The 18,370-nt window shown below is 40.3% G+C and overlaps 1 protein-coding gene across 1 annotated transcript in view; it reads left to right on the plus strand.

The window, feature by feature from the left end:
- The window catches only part of LOC119164409 (uncharacterized), a 110,712-nt gene that overhangs the window by 73,960 nt on the left and 18,382 nt on the right, over window positions 1–18,370 (plus strand). Inside the window, exons 4-6 of the mRNA XM_075868427.1 lie at window positions 3,192–3,479; window positions 15,313–15,495; window positions 17,139–17,384. Coding sequence (XP_075724542.1) covers window positions 3,192–3,479; window positions 15,313–15,495; window positions 17,139–17,384 — 717 coding nt within the window. The remainder of the gene's footprint in view (window positions 1–3,191; window positions 3,480–15,312; window positions 15,496–17,138; window positions 17,385–18,370) is intronic.

Below are 18,370 nucleotides of genomic sequence, written 5' to 3' on the forward strand. Positions count from 1 at the left end.
AATTTAATAGACCAATATGGCGGCACTCACCTGTCCAAGGAATAGTCTAAATTCCGGGACATGGCCCAATTTAGGGTTGCAGAATAGCATCGTTTCCTCCTCCTCCCTCCTCCAACCACTTGCGCCTTGTCAGTGAGGTGGCTGGTATGTTCTATATCACTGCTGCTGGGTGTTGTTTTCCAAAAGTTTGTTGAATTAAAGAACTAGGTTGCACCCCATAGAGTCCTGAAAGGTCAATTTCGCCAGATAACATGTATAACGATCTCCAGCTGTACTCAAAAGCAAAATTAGAGTTCAATTAGTATTCATATTGGTAGCGATTTGGAAAATAGGCATTTATAGACCTTTATGGGAATCGAGGCACGAATGTCAAAAATGAACACTACAAAAAGCTCTCTTTAACCTCTAATTCATGGTCCTATATCAAAGTGGCAAAATAGGAATGCAAGGAACAAAATAGGCATTTGCTCAAACTTCGTTATCTAATAATCACTATGGCCAGATAGGCCATAGTAATTATTTTTGCTCAGAATTAGGGGTGCATGTGCTCACTGTGTTGGGAGTAGGCATGGCAACTAATTTCTGCCTTATAATCAAGGCTGGGGTTAGTCAAAAACTGGGGTTAGTCAAAGGCTGGGGTTAGTCAAAGGAAATGTGTATTAGAGACCTTCCAAAATGATTACACATGGCAGCTAATTTCTGCCTTGTGGTCAACGCTGGCGTTAATGAAAGACTTGTGCCATGCAGAGAAGGTATATTAGAAACATTCCAAAATTTTTGCACATATAAGCTTATAACGTTAAGTGTGTGCGGTTGTACCATTGGTGCAAGAAGACACCCTAGTATAAAAAAATTAATTGCACAAAACATCAAGCACCACATGTTTGCACTGTTAGTGACCTTATTCTATGCCACTCTACTGCCATATTAGTATCCTTTGCAAAATGGTGGCTGCAATGATGTTAGCACAGTGTCATCACAAGTAAAATAGTTTTGGTTCTTATGGTTACCGCTTTTCACCGTGCACTCAGGCGTGACAATCATGTTAGGCTGATACTTTTAGCTTCATTTATTTTTCTAAATGCTCTCCTATCCTTAACGATAGTTCCCAAACATTGTCAGCACAATGACGTCATTGCTAAATGTACCACTAGAATGGGGGCACCACTTCCTTCCTAATGGGCAGTTGTTCCGCACCAGTGACCAACCCTGTGAACGTGACAAGCTTCATTGTGTTGCAGTTGCCGTGGTGACAGTTGACCTATGGTCGGCTGCAGTGAACGAGTTTTTGTCGCAGTCCCCTGTGTATGTGAACGTGATACGGTGCAACACTTACTGCGCCACATATTGCAGGACTAATTCAGACCTGCTGCTGGCCTTTGTGGTCCTCTTTTATCCAAGGTGGCACTGCGCACAAATGTACATGTGGGGTATATGTATCGCAGCATATTTTGCAGCCAAGTTCACTTTTAATGGAGTGTAGACATGTAAGCCTCACTAAAAAGATGAACTTGCAAGTATGATTGTCAGGAAATAAAATAATGTTTTTTAGGTTGATACTAGTATTTTTGAAACATGAATAAAAAAAGCAAAATTTGCTGGTGTCATGCTGTAATAAAGTAATCATGAAGTTATGTTGCATGAAGAAAAAAAATCTGTGCCACATTTATTTCTCTCGGTTGTGCTTTTATAGGAACCGCAGCATTGGTATGAAAGGAGTAGGCTAACATGTCATTGTGCATCCACTTTTTGGGTATTAAAATAACTGATTTATGGAAACTATGGTAGACTTCTTATTGTCTGATGCATCCCATTATTTTTTTTTTCTGGGTTGGATTATTCAGACTTTCATTTAGCGCACTATTGTGCTTGCTGCCATTTTTGACGGGCTACTGTGTCATTTGAGGCCAAAGCATTGAAAGGGTGATATTTGAAGTACTAGCATAATGTCTCACAATTAGTGATATGGTGATATTATAGATTATTTAGGCATTTGCCCGCAGATGGAGTGAAAGGTGCATATAAAGCTGCATACATATTAGCAACTTTACTCCTTCCAGGCACTGGAAAGGAAGCACTGAACCTGCTTGCACACTTCACCATATCTTTAGATGCGACTTCAGCCAAAGTTAGCATTCGTGTTTCATGTAGTTATGATTTAAAAGAAATGCGACATGGTGGTTGCTGTTTAATTTGTTGACATTACTTGTCAAGTGCCATTCGGCATCAAAAATGGCATTCTGTACATAGCTGGAAGCACTTGTTTTTAAAGACATGTGATGGGTCTCCATTTATCCAGGCTTACATTCGCGTGGAGCTCCGAGGGGGTGATCCTAAGATAAGACATGTTGTGGACATTATTCTAACCTAAAACACGACATTTCTATTAAACTTCACTACTTCAGGCACAAGTTATAACATACTCGCGATAAATGTATCATGTTTACCCAACCTATTCCAAAGCACTCAGTTTTCCTTTGCAAGAAAGACTGTGGTTTGGTGGTGCTTTGATTTACATATTTTTTATTGGTTCATTGTAATTAAATTAGTACAAGGAAGTGTGTATCTATTCTGAAGTAAGTCGTATTTTGCCATAAAAAATGGAATATCAAATTGAAGTAACAAAATTTATTGTTGGTTGTATGCATTTCAAACAAATATTGAATTTTCATGTTATCTACCAGAATGTGGTACTTTGAATGACCCATTGAACATGGTAGTGCCTTAACTGAATTGATTGTCTCTAGCAATATGCAACTCACTGCAGTTAATTTAAGATGTACCAAATAAGGGGGAGGTTCAATCGTGCAATTCAATCTTTTTAACTTTTTCTCGGCCACCAGCCAAAAGAACTGGCAGAAACAAGTTGAGTTTTTAGATGTGGGCACCATGCTTGAAATGGTCTAAATAGCAACCCCTGCTATTATCATTAAACATCAAGTTGTCTACAGTATTGCTGCTAGTTCACTGTGCCTATTTAAATTGCTAGTAACAGTATGCAGTGGCTATTTCATAACAGTGTTGCTAAACATGTGGAGTGCTAGTGCAACCAGGAACTTATATGATAGAATGGAATCAGGTGTTATGTTTTGGCATGTGAAAAAGTGTTTTGTGGGTTTGTTGTGTGTGACATCCCATTGCGTGCCATGTGGATACATTTGCATTGCGCAACTTGCAAACTTTTTCTGCAGGGTCGCTGTAATCGAGAAAAGCCTCCTTGCAAGTACTTCCACCCACCGCAACACCTGAAAGATCAGCTGCTGATCAATGGACGCAACCACCTGGCACTGAAAAACGCACTGCTTCAACAGATGCCATTGCAGGCCATGCTTCCCGGACAGCTTCCGACGGCGGCCGTGGTAAGTCCCTACTGGTACCTGGGACACATGCAGAGGCAACAGCAGCTGCAGCAACAACAGCAACAGCAGCAACAGCAGCAAAGCTACGCGCTCTTCAATGGCTCCCTCGCTTCAGCCAAGGTAACCAGCGCAGTGCACTCAGTTGAAGAAAATGCTCTCTGCCAGGATGGTCGCCACACTATGAAGCAGGCGGTGCTTAGCTAAGCCAGCAAGCAACTTACAGAAAATAAGGAAGTGAGTTTACTATGGGTGCTTTTTCCCAAGGGCAAGTGCTACAGGATATTTTGAATAGTGTTAATCCCTTGTTCAGTAATATGACATTCCTTGTTATATAGAACCCCGGGTATTCGAAATTTCTGGAGGCCTTCATAACGGCGCCCCCCATGATCGTCGCAAGGTTATGGAACGTAAAACTCCGCAATTATGACATTTCTAGACTGTACTAATGTGGTTGATTGAAACATTAGGCTAAAGCTTTGCACTGGACAGAAGAATCCTTCGCTTAGACATTTGAGTATAATAAACCTACCAGTAATATTTTATTCAAAGACATTAAAAATATTTTATCCCAAGTTAAGCTTATGTTACATCATTGCACAGTGTTCGCACATTACCTTGGCTCATTGTTAAAAAGGGAGGGCCTGCAGACACCAACTGGTTCAACTTTCTGTTATACCTTCGCTCAGTCTTGACTGTGGGGGCTTTGCGAATTCTCTGATTGTGCCAAACTGCTTATGTGCAGGACTTGTTATGTTTGCTGGGCAAGAGTGGTGTGTGATCGAGCTAAATATATTGATCACAAGCATTTTTTTTTTTTAGAACGCGGTACCAGTGTGCTGGTATCGACACAGTGGAATGTGGCCTTCACAGAAGTCTGTTTTTATGTCTTAGTTATGTGCTGTCATTTTTCAACTACCATAATGAAGCTCTGCACATACCTAAACACAAACACCATGCATACAGTTGCAAGAGTTCGAACACTATGAGCACCCAACTTTTCAAATTTGGTGCTGTACTTGTAAATGTCCCGAGAAAGTGATTCGAGTTCCTTTTATGTTGAGCACTTTGCGACCATGATGCCACGAGAAGTAGTATATTGGTGACCACCTTGCAGGGAGCATTTCCTTCCATCTGCCTTTTTCATTATTAGTGCTACTGATGACCATTCTGGTACTAGCATGGCTTCCTCCTCTGTGTGTAGGAATTTGTTTTCCTGAAACAAAGTTGCACTTTTGGGTACTAAAGCATTCATTGCATGCGAACATTGCCGTTTTGTGCTTTTGCTTGTCTGCATATTTCTTTGCCCTCTTTGAATGGGTGAGCTCTTAGGAACCAATGCACCAGTTTGTGACTAGCTTTCACTGCTGATTGCTCTGAACTTGTGGTGCTGGTGAAAGTGCACTGTTAGCAGGCACAGTCTTTAGTTTACAGTGGCCTATATTTATAACCGATTCAGTATGCCGGGCTATTGTTAACCAGTTATAGTTCAAAATTTTTGTAGATGAAATAAAGAAATAGTATCGCCTTTAATTGATCAAATAATGAGATAAAAAGTATAAGCGTCATTCCTGGAAGCAGTAAAGCTTCTCTCTTGTGTAAATAATGTAGGACTTTGGTTGCTACAGCAGAACATTTCTCAACCATCATACCGCTCTTTTTACTGATGCTTTATTCATACATTTACTATGTGTTTGTTTTTATCAGTTCACAGTTCAATGGTTGAATATCTGCATGTGCCTATACTAACAAAACTTTCATCGTGCACTGAGGTGCTACTTGGCTTGGCAGACACCAGATCGCTGTGCTTATGCTACATATAGTTAGGTTGGAGACTTTTGGAGCTATCTGCTATGACACAGTGTGTGTGACTTTCCACTGGACCGAATTGGCGGCATATTAGTGAGGTTCTGCAGTTGCAACTTCTAAAGCTCCCTTAGGTGATACTGATAGTAATTCCACACCGTAACTATTCAAAATAATACCCATATAACTCGGACTATAAAATGCTTTGTTAGTTTGAGTTGGCACACCATTGAAACTGTCACCGTTTTTAGGTGGCAATTTAGTTTAATGTTCTTGCGGATTCATTGTGTAAACTGAACTGTTGTGTATGGGTATTTTATTCCCGAAATCAGCAGGTATTCTAGGAATTTTGGTCAAAGACAATATATTAGACATAAACAAATGGTTTATTTTTTTGTGTGTGTGTGTGATAGCAGTTATATTGACACTTTCAGCAGGTTTTTTGCCATCACCGTTGCTGTAATATTTCACATAAAGTTTATATTGATAACATTGTCCCGTGCACCATATGTTCTACGCGTTGCTGTAATATTTCACATAAAGTTTATATTGATAACATTGTCCCGTGCACCATATGTTCTACGCGTGGGTAAAAGCATTCAAGCATTGGGGACGTACGCAGCTGCAGCAAAATTGAAACGAACCGGCCATCTTCGTCTCCTGAAGAGCATATCTGATCCATTGCATTCTGTGCAAGGTCCGCTGTCTTATGGTTCCTCAAGCGGAGAGGAAATGCCCCACCCATATTTTGTCAGGCAAAGGATCGTGAAGAGGCACTGGTCAAAGGAGTCCCTACTGTTAAAATATGGAATTACAATCTTTATAGTAATGTACAGCAAATTCAATCATGCATAGTTCAGGAAACCAATAATCACTAGTTATAATAACATTAGTAGAGATTAAAAATTTCTTCTTAAAATAAAAAAGTTAGAACAAAAAGCTTATTTGCTCTTATTTGCTCACAAGGATCACCATAGACGAACACTCACTTGGGCTTGAGCAAACTGGAACCTCGCTCAAGAGACCCTGCTTTTCCCACTTCCAAGAGGCACAGAAAAATAAAGATTGAAAAGCTAAAATTACATTTGATAAAGGGAAAGATTGAACTCTGTATTATGTATGTGAAATGTGTATGGCACTAAGCTGCTTATAAATTTGAAAGCCTGCGAGGTCATCTCAGTTTTAAGGAATAGAATGCAGCTTATGCAAGCTTTGCAGTTAGAATACATATGGTAATGTGATTCATTAGAACTCAATTTACTAATTCTAGGTTGTCAACAAGCTTATTACTGTTTGTATGACACAATTCCTGGTCAATGCAGCTCTGGGGCTGTGTTCCACTAATGGAATTGCTTCCTTAAAAAGTTAGCTTAGTTTTTATCATTCAAGGAATTATGCAATAATATTTAGATCGCTGAAAGCATAACTTGTGATTGGCAGGGAAACCATGATGACTTCATCTACACACAAGCAATGGCTTGCATTCTGGAAAATCGGCTATATCATTCGAAATTTGTTGATGCGTACAACCCAAAGTAAAGTTCAGTGGGCATAGCAGTAGGTATATGTGCGTGACAGAAGGGGTTTCAATTATTGTCTGACAGAATCAACTAAAGCTTCTGTGCGGTATTGTCTGAGCCTTCTCAATGGGGAGTCAGTGTTCAGGGCCAAATTCCTGCACTGAGGAGGAACTTCCTGTTGTCCCTTTGGTTATGCTGAGCCCTGTCTTCTGCACTTTTACGCTACTCTCTTGTGCTGTTCATTTTTCCTTTTGAGTGTGTGCATGACCTTTGTTGAATTTTACAGCATGTGCAGTGTACAAACAATGAGGTGGGCATGCCTTCTTTCTTGATGCAGTCTCAAGCTCTTCTGTACTTGTGCACAGCCAGACCTTATCTCGTCAGCAGTGCTCCACAGCTCAAATGTTCTTTCGATATTAGTGAAGGTGACGGTTTCTAAAGGCAAAATTCAGCGATTTTTCGATCATGTCAGGATAATCGTGCTTTTATGTTCCTGAGACACTTTTGTCATGTGCCCGATATCCGAAATGTTCAACAAATTTGAAAATAATACTTAGTTAGCAAAAAAACCGCAATATCGAAACTTAAACTCGACCGAGTGCGCTTCTACGGGTGATGTAATCATTTGCCCAAACCTGCCTGACTGCACATAATTCCTGCTAGATTGCACTACCTGTCCACGCCGTCCACGTTTGTGGCTGCGCCGATTGGCAAAACGCTACGATGTTATGGTGAATATATAGCGAATCGTGTGTGGCCCACAATGCAATGCACCACTTGCCACCTATCGCACGCCTATGAACACAGAAAAGGAAATCGCACTCTCAGCCAAGGAAGCGCCGGACAAACCCACACAATTCATAGCGGACAAGCGGACGCTGCAGTGGCACATCAGTCTGTCACTTCCGCCAGGCAAAACTCAATGTCACACACACTATGTTGACTTTCATTCTGGCAAGCGAGGTGAGCGTTTGGAGGCTAGCTATAAAATTCATTTGAAAAGGATCTGTGAAGCTCTCAAGCCTGCAATCTTGCATGAATGGCGTAAATGTGCAAATGAACATACCCAGTGAATTTCATTGAGATCCATTGACCTCGAAAAATCACCGGAGTTGGCCTTTAACGCCACAATATTATGGGCCGACAACTGGAGGGGGGAGACTTCAGGTTTCGAACACCTCCTCCCCATCAGATTGAAATTTTGGCGTCTATGGTGCAGTGTGCAATTACACAAAGAACAAAAATGGCAATGGTATATCTTCAGATTATTGTTATAACACAGTACTTATATAAGTACTGTATATATATAACACAGTACTGAGCTAAAGTGCACATCGAAGTTGCTTAGAACAACTAGTTGCAGTGCTACATGTAGCCAAAAGCTCTCATGCAACCGCTTGTGAAATATTGCATCGAAAGGGCTCTGAGTGTTTTTTTTTTTTTTTTTGAGGTATTGCTTAAGGTATTCAAACATTCTTAATTTTAGGTGGCATACTTACTTGGTCTTGCAATACATGCTACTCTTTTGTGTAACAGTTCAATACATGCATCCTTTTGACACCTTTTAGTCAGTAGAAATTAAGATTCCTTTTCTTTTTATGGCACTGCATACATAAAAAACCCTCTTAATTTTATTGGCACAATTCTGATTATTGCCTGGCAGATGCAAACTATGTGTTTTAGGATCAGTGCAATCCTAAACTCCAGTTACTTCCACATTATGTCAATATATCAATGTTCTCAGCTCCTGCTTCTCATGTAGAAGTAAAGGTGACACGGCCAGCACAATATATGCTGCACTCATCAACCCTCGTCATTTCATTTACTTCAGCAGTTTGAAACTTACTGAACATTAATTTGTGCATGGTTCTGTTTCACTGTCTGGCATGACAACATTTAGAGGCATACTTGGAGCTACAGGTAGTATAAACAAGACACATTTGTAAAAGAAAGTATGTAGGTTTTATTTCGTACAACTTATTATTTGCACCACCTTTAATTTCAAATCACACACACCAGGCTTTGAACAAGTTGTATTTGAACATGGAAGGAGTTCTGGCATGCTTTTCTCTTCTTTTTCTTGTGGTCCTTGATGTGAAACTCTTACCATAGGAACAATATTAATAGAAATATTTTAGTCGGTTCATTTGTTTGTTTACGCCATTTCCACTTGCAACCACTGATACCACAGTCTAGTTAAAAAGGGCTGTTTTAGAATACAGCTTTTAGGTATCCTTTTCTGTGTTGAACGACATTGCCCTTGCTGTTGTTTCTATTGCCGTCGGTGAAGTGACTAATAAACATGAAAAAAAATAAAATGGAAAACGAAACAGGATCAAATGGGATTTGAACCTGGGCCCTCAGTGTGGCAGTCTAGTTTTCTACTACAGAGCCGTGCCGGTGCTTGTAATTTATTAGTGGAAACCCTATACAGGCATCGTGTCAGGCAAGGAATTACATTAACCTATGCAATATAACATGGCAGAAGAATAAAATACTAAGCAGTCATCACAAAATGCCAATTGTGCAATGAGTGTATAGTTTAATACTTTGCACACACGGCAAAGTGCTCAGCCATAATTCTTCATCATTGCCTATATGCAGCATCAACAAGGTGCACACCATACCTTGCAGACTTGTGGCGGGTAACTCTTTTTATCCACAAAAATACAAATAATGGTGTAGTGGGTCCTGTCCTATGTCGCAAAAGCTATGATTTAGGTCATAGTCTACACCTCGCAGAAAGCCAAAATTTCAAGCACCGTTGGCCTTGTCCCAAGACGAAGCTGTACTCAGAACTGCATTAGGCAGTGTCGTAATAGTCTATGAATTTTAGTTGTAAAAGAGCACTGTTGTGGACAGTCCGAATCACAATAAGTGCTTTCATGCAGGCTGAGGAACAAATGCTATTCTAATGAAGAATTGAAATCTGTTTTGGGCTTGCTTGGGGTAGGAAGCTTCTAGTGTAACATGTATTAGAGATTGCACAACCTTATTAAAATCCACAACCATTATCTCAAGTTAGGTCTTATGGAAGACCCCATAAAAGTAGCATATGATTTGGAAATATAGAAATCCATAACCAATATCTCAAGTTAGGTCTTACGGGAGACCACATAAAAATAGCATATGATTTGGAAAATTGTAATATCTTTTACTTTTTTTTGGCAGTACTCTGACCACACAGAGGGTAGATTTGCACTAAACATTATTTGAAGTTGAATGTGAAGTTAGGAAAGTGCTGTAATCCTGCTTAGTAGAGCTAGTTATTTTTGCCTGGCTACAAACACACACGGCAATCTTCCATCTTGTTCCCCAAAACCAGAAAAAATGAGTGAGGACAAGTTAGCTGGAATCTTTAACAGTTTTTGTGTGTGTGTGTATTTGTGTGCGTGGTCATACAAGATCAAACTTGCAATTTTGAGCCGGTACTTGTCTTGAATCGCTGTTATTAAGATTCACTTTTCAAGCACAGTTTTTGTTTTTCTTTCACACTGGCTAGGCAAAATCAAAATTTGTCGATCCTATGTGTGCAAAAACTCCTAGTGCATATGCGTCACAGAAATTGCGCAAATCGTATTACTCGCCTATGGTTTACTGATAATGGAGAAGAAAACGCACGGGCGGCAAATGCCAATTAATATTTCTAGACCGACAAGTAATCGAGAAAGAACCTAGAGAACCATCGCGGTTAATCCAGTGATAAAAAACAGGGCAGCACATTTCACTTATGCTAGTTACCCATCTGTACGGAGTAGTTGGGTTATGATTTTTCTTCATACAGCATTGTGAATAAAAATGCTTGTGCATTTTATTTGAAATCTGGGTGGACAGACTAAAAAGTTGCAGGTGCGTTGACCCAGAGTGGCTTCACGATGCTCTGTTAGATACATGTAGTGATAATAATATCGGCACTTGGAAATACTCTGAAAACAGCAACGATAAACTTCAAAACGGACAGTTTAATGTGTGGAGAGACCATTTTCGGCAAAAACATGGGGCAGTCAGCACAGGCATATTCAGCATGTATTTTTGTCACTGTTGCATCATCAGAGTTTATGCAATAGCTATGACAGATTCGAAGAGATGCCCAACCATTGAAAACCTGATAGTACTAACAGTCCTGTGAATTCTTTTTGTGATTGCTGCTTCAAAGTGTAATAGTATAAAAAAGCTTTTTGCATAAAAAAAAAGCAGCTGTGTTACCAGATAGTTAAGGAAGGTAAGTCATGACATTTTCTTTTTTTTTTTTCATTATCTTCAGGACCTGCTGAAGTCCATTTTCTGCACTATAATGTAATAATATGGCTTGATATTGGGCTATTTGTATGAGCTTTGAAACAGTTCTTTGTGTTATCATCAATTGCTGAAGAATTGAACTCTGCTTTGCAAAAACTTTCATACATTTATGTGATGACAGTTCTTGCTATGATTGCACATTTTCTATTCATGCTGCTTTTGGACAGTTAAGCATTCTGGCAGCATTCAGAGGAAATAGTTGATAAAAAAAATGCATGAGGGACCCCTTTGTTTCTCCCTTTTCTCTGCCTGACCTGACCTGCAGTTTGTTGTGTTTTTGTAAGTTTGATTTCGTTGGAAAGCACGATTTTTGCTTGGTGAGCATAAAATGCTTGCAGTTTTCCACTAATGTTCTGTGTAACATATGCTTGCATGGTCAGAGTCAAACATATGCCTTCACAATGCTCGAGCCATGCTTGCTTGTCAAATGTGTGCTGGCCTTAAGCAGTCTTGCTCATTGGGGATCTGCACTGCACCCATTTGGTTGCCGGCGAGAACAAAGGTAGGGACATTTCTCATGGATCAGTGTGCCTAAACAAGATTCTCTGTCCAGGCGATGCTGAAACACAGCTGCTCTCCTTGTGCTGAATCTGCAGTTTTTCATATTTTAGTCTGCGGTATGTTTCTCTTCCAGAGTGGCAAAAGCGTTCTCATTGCTTCAATGTTAAATAGGACCGTGACTTGAATAGCCTGTTGTGACAGATGGACACCTTATCACCCTAGGGCATTTATCTTCTTACAGCAGCCATTGAGTGCAGCTCTACCACAATAATGGTATATATCATTGCTGGCTCTGTTGCCAGTGGGAGTCTGCTGCATCTGCCTGCACGAGTGTCATTGTTTCAATTCTTGCATGTTGTACTTTACTCTTTAATGCTTCGAATATAGTGGTTATAGGTAGTTATAGTTAGGTTAGGTTATAGGTAGTTATAGGTAGTTATAGTTAGGGGTTATAGTTATAGGTAGTGGTTTTAGGTAATAGTAGTTATATAGGTGTTATATATATATAGTGGTTATAGGTGTTATATAGCTGCAGTAACTTTTGGATAGCTTCTTTTAAAACGGCTTGAAGTTGGTGCACTCAACAAATGGGGCTCAGTGTATGACAGTGCATAGCCAGCAAGAAAAAAAAGGTAGACAAATTGCTGTCAGCAGAGAAAATACCTGATCTGTTAATTTGCCTTCTTCTTTTTGCCACGTTTAGCTTGTATATCTTCCTATTGCAAATGTATAGGCTTTTTTTATACTGAAGTTCTCACGGTATATTTATCACACCAGAAAAGACGAAAAAGTTTATGAAAATGACTTGCCATGGAAAACTGAAGAGAGAGAAAAGGAAGTGATGTTAACCACTGTAGCATAGTTGGTACGCTACCTTGCACAGGAAAAAAAGGAAGGGGGAGATTGAAAGGAGAGTAAAGGAAGAGAGGAATAGAAGGGCAAGACGTTACACAGAAGAGCGCCAGTCTTGGGCATTATATGGCTTCATTACAAGTTTACATGCTAAAATTCTAAAAAACACATTAAAGCAAAAAGTAAGGGATGTAGAAACACTACGAAACTGAGAAACTTGTATGCCTGACATTCCAGAGATGAAAATGTGCTGTCGTGCTGTCTTACATGTAAGCGATAGTTCTTCTTGCACTTGGGCTTTATGTAAAAATGCAGTTCATGAGCAAAATTCTTACTCATATTGCAAAGGGATTTAGCGTAAAATTCAACAGTGATGTAACAGACTGGATGTGCACTAACGTTAGATTAGATATTATGTGATTGCACATGACATGGAGCTGTAAACATCTTAAAAGTAACAAGGCAGTTTACATAACTTTAGAAAGTTGGGCTATCATTCTGTGGTTTCAATAACTTGCCACATTTGTTTCACTGCAGCAAGAGATATGCCAACTTGTTGATATCACTGAAGCAAATAACCAATTTGTATATGGATGCTTCTGAAGAAAAAAACTGAGGATTTTAGACTTGGAGCGGTGAACTAGTCTGACTGAACACAGTCGGGTCATATGAAATAGCTATGTGCATTAGGTGTTTCATATATCAATCAATTAGGTGTTTATTTTTGCCTCATATGTGGCAAACATTAGCAGTTCATGAACTAAGCTTATTTTACTGGTGTTCTAAAATATTGGTTTGAGTGATGATTTGCCTCCATTACTTGTTAGGCTAAATATTTGTGTTGCCGAATTAATGTCCTAACAAGAAATTTTCTTATCTATAGATATATAAATAAAGTGGTAATAACTTTGTTGGTGCGGAAACAACCGCTTTTGCTTGTTGTGATAGATATATAAATAAAGTGGTAATAACTTGGTTGGTGCGGAAACAACCGCTTTTGCTTGTTGTGCTGTGTAGCTAGGCTAGTAATTTCTTCCTTAGTAAATGTTCTATGTGATAACACCTCGATTTTTGCACTAAGAAAGATGAACACATGAAAAAAAAAAAAAAAACGAAATGGGCACTAGTGCCTGTCCCATTTTTTTGTGTGTGTTTGCCTTTCTTAAGGCAAAAATCAGGATGTTATGTACTCACCAACTTGTCCAATAACAAGTTATTAATAATCGCTATCTGTTGATGGGATGAGGAGATTCATAAGACACATGTTGGTCCGTGGATCTGCATAGTTTTGATGGTTCAACAATCTTCAACGCCATATTGTTTGACACTGCACATAGCTGCTTATTTATTTTGTTGATAATTAAATAATGTTCCAAGAGTGTTTTTTTTTTTTCAGTGACATTCTGGATAGAAGTGTGCAAGTATCGAAATTTCAACTTCGAGGCAAATTAGAAATATAAAAAGCAAGTGTGGATTGAATAGAATATTTGTTGTATATTTTCTAATATGAATATACAACTATTCACTTCTGTAGCTCCTCTCCCCCCTTTTCTCACACACACACACACACCAGGCAATCACAAAAAAGTTTGTTGTACATAAAATATTGTACAGGAAATTTATGCATTGTCAGCATTAGTACTTGACAGTGATACTTACACAGCTATTTAAAAGTCGTCCTGAAGGGTGGATAACTTCTCGGTATTTTTGGGAAACTGTGACACCGTTGTGCATGTCACCATTCCTGTTCCTTTTGAGTGAAAACAGCTGCTCACTACCCAGATTAGTGTTCATGTGTTTTAGCTTGTCACAGTATTTTAATTTCCGAGCCTGCTATCTCATTCTGGAGGCAGATGAAATGACATATCTCAAGCACGATGTTCATAGCATATGCTTCATCGTAGGTTAGCCCAGAATACTTCTGGTTTATATTATTTTCAGGCATTTCTTGTTAATTTTGTGAGAACTGCCCAATTGTTTTGGTTTTTTTGCTCAGTATAATATCGATGCTTTGTTTCTCGGTCTCGTAACACGTTATACTATGTCCAATACACCTTGATACTGGCACATCATTTGCAAAAGTACAATAGGAGGGGAACGTACAGCTGAAACTAATTTGTTTATTTGTACATCAAATATGAGAAAATTTTAGCCCCAACTATTTAATCTTCTTATGCTCATTTTATTACTTATGAATTTTCGTGGTGTTCAAATATATCGAGTAGTAAAAATACCTCGCCAATTGGATAAAATACTGAACCGTATGAGTCGAATATTCGAAATTTCGAATAATTGCACCCCTAATTCTGGACCCTTTGTGCGGCAGTATGGGCTGGTGTTGTTGCTTCCTTTGCAACTTTATGTGCTTCCATTCAAGTCATTGCACCGGCTATAGCAAACAGAAAAGGTGATTGTTAAATTATGGTCTGTTTCTTTTTATAAATTCAAGTGTGATTCGCTTGTAGTTTTGCTGCACAAATATTGCCACGTTCCTTTCTTCAAGTTTTGTTATTACCGCGTTACACTATGTGCAGCACAAACTGTGCCTACGATGTTCCAAAAGCTCGCTTTAGTAGATCGTTTTGTTAAGATTATTTATCACAGATTATTCCAGAACTTACTTCGCCGCAAGCGATAACACTAGAGTATTCGATGGCAAGGGTATAAATCCAAGGGTATAAGGGTATAAAGCCACTATCAGTGCCTGTGTCTTGCTGTAATCTGATTTTCCTTTTACGTGGCCGCTCAAATATACAGTTTATTATTCGACCTGCAACTGCTCCCTTCTTCCACATCACGAGCCCATTGACAATAGCATGATTTTCTGAAGATGACTATCGCAGTTGATGCAGTAGGCATTGTGTAGATGCAATTCATAAAAGATGCACTCGTAGTGTCACCGCAACATTTAAAAAGAAGGCAGTGCCTGTTCGTGACTGCATCCTATTTTGCTATGTTTTTTTTTTCCCTCATTTTAGGCTGCCAGTCCATATATGCCTGCATTGACAACAATGGCAACAGCATCTTCATTTGGACATTACTTGACACCTAGTCCTGTTTTGCCTGGCATGATGACTGCGGATGCTGTGACGGCCCCTCTAAGCGTTGTGCCAGCTTCCCTAGTGTCCCCACAGAAAGTGGCGCGCACTGATAGACTTGAGGTGAGCTGTGATGGGTGTCCTGTTCAATTCTCAACTGTGGCTCTACTTCATTCCACACTGAGTGATCAATGTGGGTGTCCTCTGCCGCCATAACATGAACAAAATGCGTATATGTTGCTGACATTAAGTGTCATCTTAAGAAAAACTGTTATAGCAGTGTTAACAGGCACTTGCGTCAAGTTTTGCTGAAATCGGGTGAAAAATAAACTGTGGAACAATTGTAAAATTAAAGCAGCTATGCAGGCTGAGCATGTTACAGTCCAAGTCGTGCTAGCATAGCACAATAAAATTTAAGCATACATTCAAGATCACATTTGAGCTTGGATTCATACATTGCAAGATCAAAAATTCTTTACAGGTGTCTGTAGAAAGACAAATCATTGTTGAATGTTAAATGAAAGTCACACATACTTCTTTAATGAAAAATGCCATGTTCTACATAGGAGCATGCAAAGTTTGCCATGTGATTGCTCAAGTATTCTTATAGTTCAAGTACAGTTGTTGTACCACTGTTTCTTTGCAGTTCTTTTTATAATAATCGAGGACAGCTTATAGCTTCCAGACACTATTCTCTGCTACAGCAAATAATCAGTTATGTTTGCCTGTGTTCTCAACCAGTGTCCTTTACTTCAAGTTCATACTTTGACACTAAAAAAATGCTGGCAATGGCTGAGAAAACGTCAAGGCTGTTGTTGCATTAACTAGATAGTATTTTGTAGGATGTAGCTTTTACACACTTTGGCTTTCAGTGCTCATAAATGGTGCTAGAAAAAGTCGTGAAGCACTGTGTGCACACAGAAGATAGAAGTGTCTATTTGTGCTTTAGTTATAGATGTAGCAATGGCCTGTTCAAATGGTCAGCTACTGTGCACTTGTGTCTGCTACATGCACCTGCTGGTGTTTACTGTGGTCATCTGAATTTAAAAAGGTCAATTGTGCATGGCTTTTTTGCACGCTGCTGCTGCCGCTGCTTTTGCTTCTGTGGAGTGAAGATGTAGCGAGCTCTTATGCTAAGTGCTCCTCTGTGTGCTTCAGCACTGTCCTTGGGGAACAAAGTGGCTGAGCAATAAGGCCATCGCTTTTAACTCTCAGCTCAAGCATCACATCCTGTTGCTTTTACAACTTTTAGCTCTGATGAGCTGCCAGAGCAGGAGCGCTGATAGATGGTGATACATGCAAACAACCAGCAGCTCGTGCTACAAATGAGCCTTTGCTTCAACGGTTACGCTGTTAAATGAGAATAACTGTTACATTAAAATGAATCGTAAAGGGGTAGGCAAACCACTGTGTTGATAGGACTGCTGTCTTGATTGCCTGCCTACAGTTCGTGAACATGTAAACTCAACCTTGTGTCCCACAGGTTGCAGCTCTCTGGCCCATGTACAGAGCCACACTTGCATTTCTCCCCATTAGCTAGGTTTACAGGCCAGAGCAGCCATTTGTAATAATCGGCATACATGCAGCTGAAGGAGCGCAGAAGTCCCAGTTCGCTTGTCAGCCTCAACCGTAGCATAGCTCAGGCTGGAAAAAATGCACCCCGAAGAAATCTGCGCCTTGCAGCAGCAGCAGCAGCAACACATCCTCATGCATTGGTGGCCCCCAATGAGCTTTCTCCTCCTCCTCTCGCGGCAACCATGGGGCAGGTGTGCCGGGAGTTCCAGCGTGGCACGTGCAAGCGGCCCGAGACTGAGTGCCGCTTTGGGCACCCGCCTGAGCACGTGGCGGTGGACAGCGGGGACGGGGCAGTCACCGTGTGCATGGACTTCGTCAAGGGCCGCTGCTCTCGGGACCAGTGCCGCTACTTCCACCCTCCCCCGCACCTGCAGGCGCAGCTCAAGGCCACGCAGAGCCGGGCTGGCGCTGCCGCCGCTGCTGCTGCCGCTGCTATGGTAGGCACTGCAGGCTGTCTCTGTCTCTGGCACCACACCCTTCCTCCCAGCTTCCAAAGGGTCGCAGGAATGACATCGTCGAGATGGTTAGCAGGGGACCAGTGATGATAGCTTCTACTGTAGTATGGAGGAGCCTCCTCAGTGGCTCACAGTGAAATATTTAAGAATTGCGTTTTCTATCCACTTGCTTTTACATGAAGAAGGAGCTATAAAATGAAAGGAATCTCATGCTAAGGCATTCATGCTGTAGTATGGAGGCTATATTTGCATCACTCGGATCCTTTACCTTCTTTAAAACATTATGCTTTTAGTGAGCTAGCACTCGGAAAGTGTGTTTGCCACTGGCCACCATGAGTAAGCAAAAAAGTATAGTTAAGGACTCCAAATTCTTTGCGGAAACAAGAACTTGTCATTCCTGTGTGGAGGCCCATCTGCAGCAACTGCATTGACATTTTCCTGTCTCTCTATTGGGCAAGGGATGGGGGCAGCACCTTGCTTTGTTTGGCCTGCTGGCCAGCTTGCTCTCAAGACCATTGTGACAGGACGCTTATGGTCTTTGCACATTGCACGGCAAACGCTGCCTTCGCATTGGCCCTTAGGCAGTGGAGCTTGCTTGCGTGGCTTATTGGCGAGCCTCCTTGCGCACTCTATGCATTACTGCACAGGTTCATATTAGGCCCAAAATATTTTATGACGAAGTGATGCTGACTGACATGTCAAGGCACACACACAAATAAAGAGTTTGAAGAAATAGGCAAATTAAGTGTTACAAGACTACTGCTTTTACATACTTGTCACATTTTGCAACAAAGCAACTGAGCTAGATTCAATGAAGCCTAACAATAAAGTTATAATAAAACGGGAGAAAAAGAAAGAAATGGCAAACATATATTATTTCCTTTGATTATTTCCCAGAAACAAGAACTATGTGAAGTATGGCTTTAAAGTGTAGAGATGCATTTGGAAGCCAGTTTTGCTCTCTGGTG

Source organism: Rhipicephalus microplus, chromosome 1, assembly GCF_043290135.1.
Source record: "Rhipicephalus microplus isolate Deutch F79 chromosome 1, USDA_Rmic, whole genome shotgun sequence".
Taxonomy (NCBI): Eukaryota; Metazoa; Arthropoda; class Arachnida; order Ixodida; family Ixodidae; genus Rhipicephalus; species Rhipicephalus microplus.